Source organism: Ylistrum balloti, unplaced genomic scaffold (assembly GCF_031769215.1).
Source record: "Ylistrum balloti isolate Yb309-2 unplaced genomic scaffold, AGI_CSIRO_Ybal_v1 Utg369730, whole genome shotgun sequence".
Lineage (NCBI taxonomy): Eukaryota > Metazoa > Mollusca > Bivalvia > Pectinida > Pectinidae > Ylistrum > Ylistrum balloti.
Window position 1 is genome coordinate 206,084 of NW_026781945.1, and position 19,366 is coordinate 225,449.

Genomic DNA, 19,366 nt, shown 5'->3' on the forward strand with positions numbered 1-19,366 from the left:
TTGTACAGACACAAGTGAGAGAGGATTTTTTTGGTTTTGTTTTTTGACTACGGTGAGAAGTGGAAATCAAATTTGCATGCAAGCAATTGAACTGTGTCTGCTGAAAGTTGTTCTTTTGAACATTTATTTAGTGATTGTTTTTGAGTCTTTTTTTAAGACAAGTAGAAGTTTTACACTCCTAATGAATATCTTAATCGATAGAACTATCACATTCATACAACATTAAAGTGGTACTATTTGCCACTTGAAAAGTAAATTATAGGTTGTGATTTAAGTCAATTTTCATCAATACCATTGTAGATTCACTTTTTTTTGTGTGCCAAAGCAGAAGCGATTTAATGCTGAAGCTGTATTTTCATTGGCATTATGATATACAAGTAAATATACGATACAAGAACATTTCAAAGCCTTTCAATTTTTTTCTGCTTTAATACAAAGATAGTTTTAAGTCATTCAACAAAACTCTGAATTTAGGTTTGTCTATATGTAACAAGAATTTCAATTTATTTTTTGAAAGTGAAAAACAATATTTTGACTTGTTAAATTTTTTGCAAGAAATCTTGAAGTGTGCTATATTATACTGACTTAAGAACATTTATATGATATCAGGAATATGTCTTTCCAGAATTTGATAAAAAATTCATTATTGTTAAGCTTAATATTAGATTATATCACAGTTGCTTGGAGTTTGTAAACAAAATAAGAAAATTTCCAGAAGTTGCATTCCATTGCAGAGTTTTGTAACAGGGCTCATTTCTGGTGTTTTGTTTTCTGATCTTGTTGAAAAAAAGCCAAGCAAGCAATGGTTGTTATATGTAATTAATACATATGTATGATTTTAATTTTTCTTTTAATAACATTTTTTTTCTCTCAGAAATGGTAATTGTTTTAAATATACTTCTACTTCAAGTGCATACTACTAATGTACATTTGTTTTATTACTGTGGTATGTCTCTTTATAAAAACAATATTTTTGTGATGTTTCTTGCCATAAGCTATCTGGTCAATTTACATGTAGTTGTTTTTTCTCCTTAAAACGTTGCATAATAAATGTTGCCATTGCCATTTTCTGTTGAAATAACAGAGCAAAAAATGTAAGTTGCAGTTAAGTTATCATTTTAGACATTTTTAGCTAAATGAGAACAATGCCTAATGCATCCTAGTACTATTTCCCCAAAAGTGTTTGAAGTTGAAATTGGACTTTAGAGTTATGACCCATTAGTATATAGAGAAATTATTCATGAAGATGATGTTTAGATTGTTACAATCAGCTTGAAGTATTATACCAATTATGGATTTGTTTATGATCGATGAACAAAACAAAAAAATCAAGGTATGACTAGTCAGTTAGGGTTGTTAGTAATATTAAGAATGAAGAACTATTAGAATTGGAAAATCAATGGGCAAATAATTTCTTAAGAAATCATATCATTTCAATCAGGAGTGTCCGCTAATTTATGAAGTTGTTGATTTTGCTGTTCAAATCGCATGTCTGATACGTTAAATAAATGTTGAAAAGAATTGCAGATGATTTCATAATGCATATCTCTTGCCATGTGAAGAATGAAAGGAAAAAAATCTGGTTGGCAAGTAGTCACATGTTATCAGTTCGAAACCAATGTTAAAAGATATTTGTGTTCTAGTTTGCCAGGAAAAAAAAACATGCTAGTGGAAATATTTCGTTTTGAGGGAAAGGAGACATAGTGCTAAGTAAAGCAACATTTTTTTCCTGGCACAACTTGAATTCATTTGAAGTTTATTGATATGATTTGGTGGTGGGTTTGATAATTTTTCTATTTTAAAGTATAGCTTGATTATACGATTTCATCATTTGTAGAGCTAGTGCTTAGTGTAAATTTCCTAATTTTTTCTGTTTATTTTTTCACATTCTGTTATTATTTGGTATCAGTTTGCATTTTATTAATTGGTAACCTTTTTAATCAGAATTTGTATTAAATACTTATAATATTTCATCATGTATTTGATTTTAATTTGCTTTCATTTTAAACAGTTGTGTAAATAAGCTCATTTGTGTTAAATGGTAACAGGAGAAATAAAGATTTATAAAGTTTTGTTTTGTAGACGACATTAAAATGTGATAATTATAACCAAACTACACATAAAACAATTTCCTTTTTGATCAGCCTGTGATTTCCTCACAATTCTATATTCTCTCCTGATATCTGCTAACACTAATGTATTAAGCATCATAATTATATCTTTATTTTAGTGATTTGTGTTTTAGATTTTGCTAGTTTGATTTATGAAACCCTTTTTAATCTAGAATGTGGAGTTGTAACTATTTCTTGATAGTAGATACATATTATAATTTCAGCTGATCCTTGTGATCTTGTTTTAAATTACAGGTTTAAAGCAGGTCCTTTTATTTTGCTTTGGCACATCCTTGTGACAAATTTTGTGATGTTGTTTACTTAACCTTGGGATGTTGTTCCAAACAGATACTTGTGATCTTCACACCATGTTGACATACCAGTACTTTGTCATATAAGTACACATACATTCTTGATCATACCTTTATTGTTTTTCATCGAGTTTGTGTACAACTAGTCATATTGGTGTTTTTGTTTCATTTACACAATATTTAATATTGCACTCTTGTTATTGCTTGTATTTTTTAAACCATTTACTGCAAACTATGGGTCAATGCAGCAGCTATCTATGTACTGTTATACAAGTTTATATTTATTTCTCTCAGGAGTTTACTTTCTCCCTTTTAATACTTGTAAACCCACTCAGTGGTTATGGCAACGCTTGTACTCTGTGATATTTTGTGCACTTATCAGTGCAAGGCAATTTGTTTGCCATTTTTATCATCGATCAGAAAAAAAAGTTGAAAAAATTTTTGGTAACAAGTGATCCTGCCTATGTTAATTATATGTGATTTGACCCTTTGCAGTAAATCTATAAACATGTATGTGCCATTGGGACTTAGTCCCTCTTTTATGATTGGTAAGAAAATCACTGAAAAGAAATTATTTGTGAGATTGTAAGGAATAAGAAAAGAAATTACAGTGTGATCTTGTTAAGATTTAAGTATTGGAATCCAAATGCATCCATAAATTGACATGTTAAGGTTTTCAAACAGATTATTTTTTCAAAGACTTCCTTAGTATGAATATATTTTATGTAATTCTACATATACAAACTGTAAATCTCTGTTTATTAGTCAAAGCAATGTTTTCTCACCATGAATTTATTAAACATAACCATTTGATCAGAAGAAAAATGGCAAACATAGTTACCAAGTATCATTTATTGTGAATACATTTGGATTCCATTTGATTGGTTCCATTATGGCACTGCTGTCCTTACTAGTAAGGATCTAGTTTCTTAGACGTCTGTCCTGTCTAATTGACAGATCTTTTGGAGTATAACATGTACAATGTAGGTTGCTTCAGTTTTGTAAGGGTATCAAATTGATATAGTGGAACCATTCAGGTGTGATGAATTGACATACTTCATACCCAATAAGAACAAGTTTGTTCTGTCATTGAATCACCCGAAGTAAGCTGTAATACTCCCACATGCATATGGAGTATATAAGTAATCAAGATTATTGGACCAGAACAGAAAAGACTTTGAATTAATTTTTTAAAAAACTCATCAGAAACATTAATATTTTTAAACACATTTGTAAGCTGTTCCAGTAATGGTTTAATTTGTGTAAGTTGTTCAGGTTATGAAGTGTGTCAAAAAAGAGAAATTGTGTTTTTGATAATATATGTCAAAATGAATATGATGTTACAACAAGCCTTCTGAAGGATGTGATTTTACACCAATCCTATTTAGTCCCATTTACACAATAACATTCCAAGTGACAATCAGAGCTTTATCATAATAAAGTTATATAATTATCTCAACGTTGGGTTTTTGTTCTTTATCAGTCTTAGCTGATGTACATCATGATCAGTATTTTTTTGGATTGATACCTGTTGGTGAATTGTTCAAGGCTCACATAGCCTGTTGGTATAATATGGTCAAGGGCTTAAGATAAAGTATTGTACAGGTCTTGATTGCCTGTTGAAACATATGACTGGGGCTCTTTAGCCTGCTGATATATTGTCCAGGGCTTGTTATTCTGTTAGAGTATTATTGTTCAGGGCTTAATAGTCTGTCGATATATAGGCAAGACCTTGATAGTCTGCGTATTGTCTAGGGCTCAATTTTTTACTAGATAAACTTCACTGCTTTTCGGTCAGTTAGGTTAGCTACATGAATTTACAGAGTTGATCAGTTGTTATTGAAACTGAATGATAGTCGTTTTGAGTTCTGACCCTCTACCCCTGGATGGTATAAGCCAATAGATTTGCATAATTTTCAAATATAATTTATGAGGCTCCTTTATTTCTACCAATTTATACAGCAATATTTCCTCTAACAATTTTTATCACTCACTTATAAAAGAATATCTAAGTCAATTGGTTAATCAAAAGCAGAGTATTTTAAGAATTTGACTAATGTGACAAGGTCATTTAAATTCACTAACTTTGTTAGGTTTCTTCCAACAAACTTTCTTGCCACAAATTCAGTGTGTAACAATATTTTACTTCAAATAACACTTCATTAATTATTGTACAACATACAGGCCATTTCCCATACACCAGTTCAGTACAATTCAGATGGCCTGGAATGATAAATGAACCCACTTGTACTGAATGTTGGTACTGAAATATGTAAAGCTGAAAATGTAGTTACAGAATTTCCTGTCAAATATAAAACTGATGAACCCAAAAATGAAATATTGTCCATTTAAACTTACACTTAATAGCATAACCTTTTGAAAAACATATGCATGCACTCCCTGAAATTTTGAAAACCAATGATGTTCAGAAAGTAAGTGTCAGACAGGTAGGCTGAAACCCCTAAAACTGCACATGCCAAATTTTCTGCAGTCCAGCCTCAGTCCATTTCTGTACCTGGTGTTTTTCTTAAAGGTTCAAACTGTCCAACAGTTTCAACTTTTTACATGAAATCATCAACAGTTAAGATGACTGGAAAAGGTGATAAAATACACATCTTTCATTTTTGTATTTATTGATAACATGAAAATACAAAAGGTATACACAATGTTAGTGACATTCTGTTAAAATAATCTGATTTCATTTCATAAATTTTACTGCATAGCTACCCAGTACTGACTGTTAAATTGATCTATTAATGCATCCTCGCTCTTCCTGTATGTAAATTGTAAATCATTTTCACTTTTCAGAAATAGGATTAAATAAGAATATCACACAGTTTAAGATTATGGTAAACAATTTTCTTCAAGGGACTAAATGGTTAGATATTCATTTCATAACTGATAAAAAGCATTATAACATTTAAATATCTGTTGAAAATTGTATACTTTCCGTTAATTATAATATTTTAAAGTTTGCATAACCGTTTTATTCAAACGAGGCTCAGAAAGGTCACTTGATGAACTCGGCAATCTCTGCTCAAAACAGTGAGGGTAGACCAGTGTTAGTTAGAAGCTGACCTTTATTCTTCTGTCAGTGAGTGTTATAAATTTGTGAAGAGTCTAATTTTATGTATTACATATCAAACGCATGGGGAAAAAATTATGAGATCTAACCTTTTAGCCCCTTTGAAAACATACTCTTTGATTGATGATATATCCAATTAAATCCTGTCTAAAAGTTTTAAATTCATGAAAATTTCATTCTAATCTTCCAGAGTTTCCCTCATTTCATTCTATTTGGGGATAAATAAACATGACAGCTGATGCAGAATGTCAAAATTCATATTTTCAAAAATAAGTAACAATTTAGTATGCCAGTTTTGTATCTTGTATACTGTACTATCACATTTGTGAATCCATTCATGAATCTAAGAAATACACTATGATACATCCACTTGCTCTCTCTGTCCCATTTCAATGACTTACCGACTGACTTACTTACTCATTCACTCACTTAATCAAACTTAACACAATCATAATGCAATAAAAAAGGTTAAGAAAATCTCACTAACAATTCTTCCTTGTTAATACTTTAATGTGGGGCCATATATTTATATAACAGTCCCTTGAGATTGCAATTAAATGGCATCTTCTGGTAGTACAAAATGTTTTGGCAGAATTTATTGTGCTGAGTTTGTTATTCAAACCACAATGTAACATCTTGAAAATATTTATGTTGTCACTTCTCAAATGCTGCCAGCAGCATATAGAAGATTATGTTGTGCAAACTGTAAATATGTCACTATTGCTGACTTTGTTGGAAATGATCCTAATTGTTCTGGAGAAATGCTGCCATCAGATCTGAAAACAAAAGGAAGGATATACCATGTACTTGTGTACAACTTCACAAGTCCTGTTCAACCTTAGGATGCTATCAACACAATCTAGCACAGCAATAAGGGAAAAGGAGTCACTGTAAGTAAACACCAATAGAACTGCACTGAACTTGCCTATCATCTCTCAAAAAGGTTATAACGTCTTGGCTCTGTTTAGATACAGACCACAAAAGAATAAGGAGCTACTTAACTTGGGTTAAAAATAAATTTGATTTTATTTGTACATAAGGATTTTTTCTATCGTGATGGGCTGTCAATACAACTTGAACAATTTACTTGAAACATGCTTATTAATTCATAGATGTTACTTGAGCAGATTAGCCAGTTTGAAATATCTTAACAAGCCCATCGGAAAGCAGGGGTGTCAGCCCTTTTCTTTCGGTACAAATTTTCTAAATATCTATAGCTTAGCATAATACTGCCAAAAATCATTAATGCATAGATTTATATCAATTTTGTTTGAAACACATATGTTTCTGATCCTATCCCTCTGTTAGGAGAGTCAGTTACTTGTGTGTGTACTGTTTGATCCACATGAAATAAAGCAGCTACCGACAAAACTTGACTAAAATCTATACAACAATTGTTTCATTAAATGCTTTCTTTATACAAAAATTGTAAGACAACTGATGGAAGCCTAAAAAGGTAGTTAAAAGCACACTACAACATAGCTCTGACAATATGTTACTCAACACCAGGGGAGGTAATTAAAATGTAGAATATCTGGGACCACTGCGTATACTTACGGGTTGTTGTTATTGCTGTTGTTGTTGTTGATGTTGTTACTCAAACTAACACCTTTTCGTATGTCCCAGATCTTTATACAACAGTCGAGGCCACCTGTCATCAGATAAACAAAATCATGTTGACAATAATACTGTATTTATCTCACAGGAAGACAACACCTTAATCGTTGATTCATAAGGGTTTGGGGGCTGGGCTTTTCACAGAACAGTCTGATTTTTTGTAGTTCTACAGAAACTCCAGTACATTTTGCTGGGGTTATTATTAGCACATTTACAAGGAGTTGACTGATATAGATGAGATTTTATGAAACAAATCACAGAAGTGGGTTTTTTCTTTTCACAATCCTTGGTGATGTCCTTGGTCCGTATTGTGATGACACCATCAATTTCTGACTGGTGTTGCCAATACTACAAGGTATATTACACGTGTCATATGAGCAAAATTATTACAAATTCACTGTTTACAGGCCAGTTACATGCTAACTGTATATATGTCTAACAATGACTATAATTGTGTATCATCCAGCTGTTTTGTCACTCTTGTAATATAACAGGAAGCAAAAGTGTAGAAATAGAAAAAGGAAAGTTAGTATCATCAGCCTAAACAAATAGAAACACATAGGAGTAGCACAAACTCCATCAGTTCATTAATTCTATTGGATATCTAATAACAAACTAGAAGATGTCTATATAACATGATGTAAAACAGAATCTGATTAGGTGTAGAATGTGGTTTTATGATACTTTGCAATTCTCTATTCACAGCAATTAATAACAAAAGCTGTTGCAGAATAGCAAAGCTCACCTCAGATATAGCTTGACATTTGATGTATTTCAACAACAGTTTATTGAATACTATTAGAGAAGTGTAAGTCCAAAACATGTCCAAAATTTTTTTTCAGGATGGGACAGTTAAACCTCATATACAAAATATCAGTTTCCAACTACAAGTGTAAAGTGATGTACCAACATATGTAAACACTGTTACCTGAAGCCAGCAGGGTACTATCTCTGTTGAAGCTTAGACAGTGTATTGTGTCTATGTGTCCTTTTAATTCCTTGTAAATGTTTCCAGAGGTGAGGTCCCACACCCGAATCCTACGATCATCACCTGCACAAATCACACAAATTACATGTACTTACATCTGTCAAAGGTTTTAATTACATAATTCAAGGAGTTGCTTACGAACATTTCTACAAGCAATATGTGAGTTAAGAAATCATGCCGGGTGAATATTTTTTGTGTATCTCATACTTTGCATATGTCTCAACATTGTTTCACTGTAAAAATAGATTTGCATGGAATTTAATTTCAAGTAATCCCCTGGTCCATAATCCATGGATATTTGGATGTCTGATTATGATTGTTAGTGTTAGCATTATTGAATCATTACCCTGCAACTTTCTAAATCAACCATTAATTATTTTCCATTGCAATTACCTCATGCCAACAATTTGTTTACATAAACAGAAAATAATAAGTGCAAGGGGCCAAAACCAAAAATTTTGGATGGGATATAATATCACTTTCTAGGGATGTGTTATCACTTTCAAATGGGTGTCTATCACTCCAAGGGGTGTGAAGTCACAGGTGCTGAATCGTGGAAATTTCAGACTCATCAAACATAGGAATGTGATATCAACCAGGCTGATATCAACTTGTGGAAATTTCAAACTTATCAAACATACAAAAACATTGTAACCACATGTATTAGTAAACATATGATAACAGCCACTACAGCATGCATCTTCCAAGACATAACAGTCTAAATTCTACAACAGTATATAGAACATACAGTACATTTTACACACAATTAGTATGTACTTAACAAGTAGCAGGAAAGCCATGTCTTTGTTTACTGAAGTTTATCAGTTATATTATGATTAACTTCACAAAAACTTTACATGCATGTAGTGTGGATATTTGTGGTAACAAGTTATCAGAAGACAATTATAGGATGATAGTTAGAACTTTGACTTGTAGTTCTGGGAGTGTTACAATGCCGAACAACATATCTTACCTGCAGAGGCCAGGTACTGTCCATTGGGTGAGAATGCCAGGGCAAGTACAGAGCTACGGTGTCCCTGCATCAGTCGGACAGACTTCCCATCCTGGAGACTCCACAATCGGACAGTCCGGTCACTGGAGCCCGTTGCTAAGTAGTTACAGTTGGGATGGAACTTGACACACTGAATTAAAAAATTACGAGACAAATTAATTCTTGTTTTAAATTTTTATGTGCTATAATTGTATCTAACCTTCTGAATAAAACAAAGAGAAATCATCGACAACCCAACAGATATGAAATGTTATTCAAAACCCTCCAAGAAATTGTTAGCAAAAGAGACATTGACGACCTGATGTACATAAAATATTCTAGTCTTTGTTCTATTACGTAACTCCATTCTGATCTACGGTAAAGTTTGATATATCTGGAATGTTCAAATTCTTAACATTGTACGAAAAGCTTCTCTGGTTTAGTGATAAAATAATTATAAAATGAATCCCTGAAAAACGACTTTTATTGTGCACCAGTATAGTGTTTTAATTTTATCTATAATCCTTCATACTGATTTACAACAATAAGTGTGTATAGAAACACCAATATTTATGAACTAATGTTGCTACTCACATCCACATCATAGGAATGACCGATGAATGACCTCAATGGATAAGTGCGGTCAGTGACCCATAATTTGGCAGTATTGTCCTTTGATGCTGACGCAAAGTAATTTCCAATTGAACTGCAATAATGAACCAAAAAATTGATAAAAACCAATTAATAAAGCAAAATTTTGAAATTCATATTTATTTTCTAAGACTATACACAGAGAGTGTCTTCAACAATTCTTAATATTTTGATAAAACAAAAGAAAAAGATACCGGATTTATAATTCTAAGTGACAGTTAATGTTTTCACATGTACTGCTAGGTTTGACCTACCTGGTGTCAATGTCCCACACAGGGTAATTGTGACCTCTGTAACAGACTTTGTTGGTGTGAGTTTTCAGGTCCCAGAGACGTACTGTAATGTAACATTCTAACATGAATACTGTGAACCACACCAAGTCTTTTTGTGATGAAATACTGTAGACATACAGACTTAACTGGTAGCCTTGATTTAATACTTTTCAAATATATATATTACAGGCGTTTTAATGACAGTATCTGTATTCCATGAATGTTTATTCCCCCCCCCCCCACCTTTTTTTTTACAAGACTTTTCCAAATATATCCAAGGAAATCTTTATCAACAACCATGATAGCAAATAAAAGTTTGTAAACAGTTTTTAAATAGTTGGATGTCTTGTTTTTGAGAACTTTAATTTTGAATAAAGTTGCTACAATTTTGATAGAGAACGTTCATTTTATATCAGTAGAATAAGGCATTATGGTAGAGACCTGATCCATCTTCTGAACATGAGAGTAAAGCTTTGGAATCAGCACTGAAGCAAGTCTTGTATACAGAACCATTGTGAGCTCTCAGTGTTGCCACCTCACGGTACTGGGGCTTCCTGTAAAGGGGAGATAATTACAGTATGAAACATTTTGAAGTGACAAATGACAGACCAGAGATTTACAAATATATTAGTGGTGGGTATCCATTACCTAAATATCACACACATATAAAGTGTGTAGTGAATATGAAGCTCCAAACTCTAAATTCCTCAAAAAGACCCTAGGTATTCATGGGCTGATAAACTCGGCAAACGAAACTAAAGAATTTTTTTTATAAGTGCAGGACAGCAGTTCGGGTTCTTTAAAATGTAGTAATTTTAAGCAAAGAATGTCATGTTCACAAGCCTTGAATGAGAGGAAAAAAATCATTATGTTTGACTAGAATTTGACATAAACAGCAGAATGTGTTTTAAAGCATCCTACATGTCCTCATTGCTGTCTTCTCGATCTCCGTCCTCGTCGTCATCACATGATGACTCTGAAGTCCAGAAGTCAGCAGACAAGTACAGCTTGGAGGGATCTGTTGGTGTTTTGTAGGACTGTATAAGGCCAGGTGTAATGCTCCACAATTTCACAGATGAATCCTCAAACCCAGCACTTAAAAGTGTCCTGTCTGGTGATATGTCAACTGTACACAGCCTACACAAAATATAACACGAACATTTCAAAGAATTGATACTGTGATATTGCGTAAGAATCAATAACTTGGTACAATTCCATAATACCAGATGGAAATAAATGATTGCAATGATGATTATGAAGCAGAAAAATGCCACAGTATTAAGTGAATAGTGTAAACCTGAGCACGAAGTGTTCTGAAAAGATATCAGCGTATTATATAGTGGAGAAACCTGGTGGTACCTATTATTTTTGAAGTGGGCTGGTGTTGAGTAAGTTATATAAACAGTGGAGGATATACTTTCAAATCTGTCATAGCACATACAGGCGTGCTTTTAATACTTCCCTCTAATATGCGATGAGGACATACAGGTGTCCTTGTAAGACTTTCCTCTGATAGGTGTTGAAGAAGTGTTGAGGACATACAGGTGTTCCTGTAATACTTTCCTATGATAGGTGTTGAAGAAGTGTTGAGGACATACAGGTGTTCCTGTAATACTTTCCTATGATAGGTGTTGAAGAAACATTGAGGACATACAGGTGTCCCTGTAATACTTTCCTATGATAGGTGTTGAAGAAACGTTGAGGACATACAGGTGTCCCTGTAATACTTTCCTATGATAGGTGTTGAAGAAACGTTGAGGACATACATGTGCTCAGGTGTTCCCATCATACTTACCCTTGATAGGCATTGAGAAAAGTGTAGAAACATATGGAGGACATACAAGGTGGTCCTTCACGCACTTGTTTTATGCATTGTTGAAGTAATCTCACTATATCTGTAGGCCGTTTTCTCTCGTTACCACCTGACTCATGCTTGTCATTCGAATTCTCTTTAAGGTCAAGTGTACGCTGGTCTTCTTTTGATACTAAAAACAAATAATTTACACAATTTCATCATCATCTAATTCCTTATAGTGTACAATGATGCTTTTATTAAAAGTTCAATACATATCACAAGAAAGTATACGTACATATATATACAATATTTTTCTTTTTGAAACACCATCCCCTTCTTCATGTACCGGTATTTAAAACAGAGCAAGACAATTCCATAAATAACAGTCCCCCAGCCACCCACAGCCACACCAAGGTGCCCCCTTTCACTAAGTATTAAGTTCTAGTGACTAGTAATGAAGGACAGATGACCAAGAGACAATTTTTTTCCTTGATGTAGTTCAAAAGTTAAAATGTAGGTTAGAGTGACCTTGTACTTTTGATAAAAAACATATCAGCTGATCAAAGTGAACCTTTGCCCCAAGTATAAAGTTCAAGTGAAAAGTAGTGTAGGAGAGAGAGCAAGGACATGGATGGAAGGACAGAAAGTCAGAGGGAAGGACAGACACAATGCAAAATTTAAGTCCTCCATCCCCAAGTTCCCAGTGAAAAACTGATAGGTGAACCCGAGAATAAATTTAATTTCATTACACTTACCTTCAACTTTTAAATGTTGATTGAAAATTTGTAATAACATCATGTTGTCGTCAACCTGAAAACAATGTAAATAATATCATATTCTGACATGTTGTTTTGCCGTTTGCAGTTGGTTTTCTATTTTGGTATACTAAATACAATTTTTGTATAGTAACAACAAGAATTAAATGACTGAGAATGTAAATTTAAGTAATAATTTGATAAGCACTTTAAAGTCTATTTTTGAACCAATTTTCATGGGGAGTTTGAAATAATAAGAGTAATTATCAAATAACTATTACCCACCATCTAAATACTCTGTTATCAGGGTAATAACACCCACCATCTAAATACTCTGTTATCAGGGTAATAACACCCACCATCTAAATACTCTGTTATCAGTGTGATATCACCCACCATCTAAATACTCTGTTATCAGTGTGATATCACCCACCATCTAAATACCCTGTTATCAGGGTAATAACACCCACCATCTAAATACTCTGTTATCAGGGTAATAACACCCACCATCTAAATACTCTGTTATCAGGGTAATAACACCCACCATCTAAATACTCTGTTATCAGGGTAATAACACCCACCATCTAAATACTCTGTTATCAGGGTAATAACACCCACCATCTAAATACTCTGTTATCAGGGTAAAAATATCCATCACATAACTACCCTGTTATCAGTGTAATAACACCCATCACATATCTACCCTGTTATCAGTGTAATAACATCCATCACATATCTATCCTGTAATCAGTGTGATAACGCACATCACATAACTACCTTGTTACCAGTGTGATAACACCCATCACATAACTACCCTGTTATCAGTGCAATAACACCCATCACATATCTACCATGTTATCAGTGTAATAACACCCAACACATATCTACCCTGTTATCAGTGTAATAACATCCATCACATATCTACCATGTTATCAGTGTAATAACACCCAACACATATCTACCCTGTTATCAGTGTAATAACACCCATCACATAACTACCCTGTTATCAGTGTAATAATGTCCATCACATATCTACCCTGTTATCAGTGTAATAACACCCATCACATATCTACCCTGTTATCAGTGTAATAACACCCATCACATATCTACCCTGTTATCAGTGTAATAACACCCATCACATATCTACCCTGTTATCAGTGTAATAACACCCATCACATATCTACCATGTTATCAGTGTAATAACACCCAACACATATCTACCCTGTTATCAGTGTAATAACACCCATCACATAACTACCCTGTTATCAGTGTAATAATGTCCATCACATATCTACCCTGTTATCAGTGTAATAACACCCATCACATAACTACCCTGTTATCAGTGTAATAATGTCCATCACATATCTACCCTGTTATCAGTGTAATAACACCCATCACATATCTACCCTGTTATCAGTGTAATAACACCCATCACATATCTACCCTGTTATCAGTGTAATAACATCCATCACATATCTACCGTTACCGGTGTAAAAAAACTCCATTGCATAACTACCCTGTTATCAGAATATTAATAACCATCTAACTACTCTGTAATCAGTGTAACAGCATCCATTACATTACTACCTTGTTACCAGTGTGATAACACCCATCACATAACTACCCTGTTTAAAATCATCTTTTACCTAACAGAGCTGTGATTGGCTGAAAATTCAGCTTGTTTTGAAAGTAATTTTAAAGCTTATTGGCGCCATGCATATATGTGCATTGATTTTTCTAATGTCACTAAAGAAAATGATATTGCATGATAATTCCCAAATCAAGATTTTATATCAGACTAATAAGATACTGTTTTCATGAAATAGTATGTAAGTTATGTGAGAAAAAGAATCTTGCAGTTGTTTCCATTTCAGATAAGATGTATAATATATTCATTTTATCTAAGGTGAGGTAGGTAAAATGTCTCAAATTTGGAAATCAGTGCAGGACCCTCTTCATATGCTTTGTACGAACCTTGAGGTATTTCATCAGGTAGTCCAAGGCCTCTTGTGATAGACAAACTTTAAACTTGTGTTCTCTGTGGAAGATCAGATTGGAAATCTTCAAGTAAAACTATGTATCAATTTCGTTAGGATATACAAAATGGTATGGGGTTTCTTTGTACACAATTCTTAAAATCAGCCTTGGAAAAAAACACCCACTATAATTTGATTTAATAAGTTAAATAAGGACTAAAGAACTATGAATTTTATCATGACTTGTCCCATGACAAACAATTTTTATCTGTGAAGTTAAAAAAGGAATCTTAAGATACATCATCATTTCTGTCCCAAGTAAAATCTGGTAACAATTATTTTATCAGATTTAAATTAAAAAAAAGATACTGTTAGCACACCATTCACATTCACTGTGTTCTCTGGAGCATTCAATCTGCAAAATTTATTAGCTTAGAACTTTTTTTTTTGAAATTGGGATTGAAAAAATGTCAAATTTGCAGTAAATAGACAAGAATATGGCTACTTTTGGTGAACTTTAATAGTTTTGAACATTTTTTGGTATATGTATGTAGAATTCTTTGAAACAAAGAACACTGCCACAATCCACAATAATCTATTAACAATTTAGTCTATGCCTGGTAATAAGCCCACCCATATAAATAATTCTGTTCAGTACAACTACCAATAAATGTGTTTTTATTGTCCTATAATACAGCCAGTCCCTGACATGGAGTAGGATATAATGTGTCAGCCCCTGTGCTTATTAATGGGTAGACTTCAGGCTTTACCTAAACTCCATGGCTTCCTTACAGCTGATCACTTCAGTACGAGTATACAATTTGTGTAGAGCTTCCATCACTACCAATTCTTCAGCACTTTCAAATAACTTCACATGGCGACTGTAGAACTTGTGAGCTGAAAATTTATGTCACAGAAATAAGCAGAATATGAACTCTAACCTCACATTACAGTAATACACATTATTCATTTTATTAACCACAAAAAGAATGTGTATAGTATAAACAGAAAAACAACTGTAGCAACTTTTTGATTAACAAACTTTCTTCTTTATTCTTCTATATTATCTACTTTCTATTAGTTCTACTAGAAATTTGGAATGTTAGTTCAACATGAATTCTTTAGTCTCAAGCATTTCTAAATAAAAGTTCTTGCCAGGTTAGGGAAGAAATATGTGCTAGAATCCTACTAGTAATCAAATAATTATTAATATAGACTACAGAGAAGGAAAGATGAGTGTGTAATCCCCTTTCACCTGAGTAATTCATCAGCTATCATTAGGTTGGAAAACATACTGTTCAATCACTTTTTTTCCCTACCAGCACAACAGTAAGACCTTGCATACATACCTGGTGCCTTGTGTCCATTGTACAAAAGATGTAGGTAGATATGTACAAACAGTGGGTATAGTATGTAGGTCAGCTCATTCTTGTAAGGGTCAACAGCCTCACTTAGGTATGTCTTCAATCTAAAGTATCGAACATTAAGACAAACTATAAAACCAGTGTACCCAAAAATGTTGAACAATTGTTATGCAAGCAACACACCACCATTTATATGCGTGTGTCATGTATTCTGGAACCTGCATAGTTAGAGTTGCCAAACAAAATTCAAATATTCAAATTGAATTCAAAATATTTCTCATGATTCACAAAATAGTATACATGATAAGTCATTTTAGCCAGTATATCCAAATACTTAAGTTGATCATATCTTAAATTATCAAACTTTAGATGTTTATAACCTTAAAAAGCTGAACTACCTTGAAAATTGTTGTTCACAAACAGTTGTGTCCCCTGAAATGCTGCTATACAACAAAATATTTTCAGTTGTTGTCTCCCCTGAAGCTGAACTCTTGAGAGCCATGTCCTTTACATCATGTACCCATCTGTGCTCCTTCTTCTCAAGAACTTCATGGTCCTAAAATGATATGTACACCATTGTTTACAATACAGCATCTAATCAATAACATTTCTAATAGCATAATATTAATGTGTAAAAACAGATGTATTTTCTAAGCTGTAAGTGTCCTTTTATGTGTAAATGAGTTCATCATAATTTCTGAAAAGATGACTTGTAATTACTCAAGGTAAAACAGAACTCTAAGTGACAGATGACTAAACAAGAGGTCAATAAGGCCTGTAACACTCACCTAGATCTCAAAGCCCAGCAACGTTATAATATGCCTACAGCTTGGGTATTTCAAATATTTCCAAATTAAAGCTCAGTCACTTAACCTCTTTGACTGGGCAAGATGAATGGGTTGTTTCTTAGATAACTACTGTGTCTTTTGATTCCCAATAGGAGTCTAAACTATATCAAAACTTTTAACCAGAAACTTAAATGAACGTTTTACTTGAAATTAAATGCCAAGAAAGTGTGAACATCATACTTAATTCCGTTTTCTAGATATTGTGATTTATCTGAAATGCAGACTCAGCTGTGATCACCTCGATATGGGAAGCCCACATCTGTGACGTTTTAAGTTCAAGTGTTTGATATACTTTTAAGATGTGATATATTCTGTTGACACTTACTTCTGTTGGTTAAATTTTAAGTGCAACATACATAAAGAAATGACGTTTAAAATTTCAAGTATAAAATTATTATCTTTTATGTAGAAATACAATATACTGTATGTGGGTGTCTGAACACATAGATGCTATCTAAATTTACCATAATTCATGAATCCATCGACTGTAAATATTATACTATTTACTATACAATAGGTTTCTAAAAATTATAAGAACCCTTTATTCAAATAACATAAATTGACAATAGATCAAAATCAAGTCAAATTAGCGAAAACGCACCAGACACCAATTTCTTTACAAACAGAGATATACCACTGGAACGAATACACCAGTACAAAAATCTATATTCTTAATATGCAACAACACTTATATTTTAATCTGCATTTATAAAAGCCAAATACTACTGTGAATAATTATGAAGTATTTGTGACACAAGTTGTCTTGAATAATTGCATTAATTAGAAGTTTGGGGAGATTATAAATTTACAGAGGGAGAGAAGAATGTACCAATGAACCATCTGATCAGACATATCCATTTTATTCATTGATATCTTTCTTCAAATTTGTCTTTTTAAATTTTCTTGTTACCATGACTGAGAAAATTGCTGAAAAATGGAAAATAAGAATATGCATAACCTGCACCAATCCACAAACTAACATCAAGTTCAGGTTACCACATGGATCCCTTTGATCTCATACCTTGGCACAGGTATAAATGTGTATAATGGGCCTCTTCCTGTGACAGTATGTGACATGAGTCATTTATCTCACACATATTGCACACCTGAGATTTCATGAATGAGCCAAGAAGCTAAATCATAACTTGTGTATATAGCATGTATATGGAGAAATACGGAATCCCATAATTCATTTATATTTTTTGGGAAAATTAAACTATAATTGTGAAAATATTTTATCTAAGTTCAGGAAATCATTTAGTATCATAAGTACTGTAAATGAAATCTAATATTTCAATTGCTGACTTAAAATAAGGAATTAAATGCACAAAGATGCCAATTTGTTATAATGACATATAATATGTCATATGTCTTGTCATTAATAGAAAATAGCAGACAACAACATAATTTTGTAAATATTGTTCACTGATGCATTTCTGTATTTTTGTACCATAGTGGTACCATAGTATAGAACTTTGGAATATAGAAATTCTGGCATGAAATACAGCAAATTCCTCGCCAATGTTTAGAAATTATATACAATAATACCAGGTTTCATTACCCTTAATTTGTTTGTTTGGTTTCAATTTAACTCACAATAGGTAAATGTATATTGGGCGAAGGTATAAAGTTGTAAGAAGTTGTGCCTCATCCTTTGTTCTAAGGTTGGCATTAAATATATATTTAGATTGATCACTGTCTGAAAACTCTGGCAAATTTCATATGGTTAGATACCATCTACATAATGTTATCATCAGAATTATCCAACTCCTCAAAACTACAATCAATATAAAAAAAAAATAGCAATCTGATGTTGTAAATAGCATGGCTGTTTTCAATCTTGCTTATTCCTTCCATAAATATACTTTATACATTAATATCATGGTATGGGGCCAGCCAATTTTATGTGGTTTATTTCAACTCTTTTGATTTTGGATCATAAATAATAATACTATATTGATTTCTATTTTCACTCAGGATACACTTCAATAGAATGTTTGTAAATAATGCATAAAGATGAAGTATTGTATCATGTTATTTTTAGAGGAGACTTATCTAATACCACATAATTGTTAGAATCATATTAACTTTGCACTTTTTAACAACCAGTTATCACACCAAATGAATTCATAAAATGAACTACCGTGATTATGCGGAATACAATTCCACTAGTTTGATATATACTTGCCAACATTACAAGATGATTTCCCACATCACACACACATATCTGACTACTACATTTCGAGCGAATGTTTCCTCCCTGACATTTCATCAACAATGATACCATTCACTAACAGTGCTATTATCGTCAATGGGTCATCCTATGCTATTACTGGTACTGTACAAATCTTACACTGGATAAATGCGACACCGGAATGCTCTATGAAAAACAGATACTCGATGTGTGTCTAACCCCAAGTGTCGTGTAATACATACAGAATACTGTCTTCTCTTAAGATATTGATGCACAGAGGAGTGGATTTGCTCGTAACGTATACGCTTCATCCTAACACTTCACTCCCTGCATTTGGAGCATGGTTTTGTTGTCAAACTGAATCCAAGGGCGCATAACTCTGTTTTACAAAATTGGTTTTCATTAAGG

The 19,366-nt window shown here is 32.9% G+C and overlaps 1 protein-coding gene across 1 annotated transcript; it reads right to left on the reverse strand.

Annotated features, from left to right (window-relative positions):
• Positions 1 to 5,038: 5,038 nt before the first annotated feature.
• On the reverse strand, positions 5,039 to 19,291 carry LOC132565696 (TAF5-like RNA polymerase II p300/CBP-associated factor-associated factor 65 kDa subunit 5L). Its single transcript, XM_060230393.1, has 15 exons — positions 19,201 to 19,291; positions 16,315 to 16,472; positions 15,902 to 16,020; positions 15,323 to 15,449; positions 14,551 to 14,614; positions 12,577 to 12,631; positions 11,822 to 12,011; positions 10,948 to 11,163; positions 10,468 to 10,580; positions 10,009 to 10,090; positions 9,698 to 9,809; positions 9,086 to 9,254; positions 8,053 to 8,175; positions 7,065 to 7,158; positions 5,039 to 6,283 (listed from the first exon to the last, which is right to left on the reverse strand). Exons 1-15 carry the CDS (start codon positions 19,267 to 19,269, stop codon positions 6,169 to 6,171), a joined length of 1,806 nt encoding a protein of 601 aa, XP_060086376.1. The 5' UTR covers positions 19,270 to 19,291; the 3' UTR covers positions 5,039 to 6,168.
• Positions 19,292 to 19,366: the final 75 nt, after the last annotated feature.

What these genes read in the sequence shown, in the direction of transcription:
- LOC132565696 (XM_060230393.1), bottom strand. Translation starts at nt 19,269, where the DNA reads ATGAAGCGTATACGTTACGAGCAAATCCACTCCTCTGTGCATCAATAT. An exon ending in TTTCTCAATGCCTATCAAGG is followed by an intron (nt 11,164 to 11,821) that starts GTAAGTATGATG and finishes TATTTTGTGTAG; the next exon opens with GCTGTGTACAGTTGACATAT. An exon ending in GAAGACAGCAATGAGGACAT is followed by an intron (nt 10,581 to 10,947) that starts GTAGGATGCTTT and finishes TCCCCTTTACAG; the next exon opens with GAAGCCCCAGTACCGTGAGG.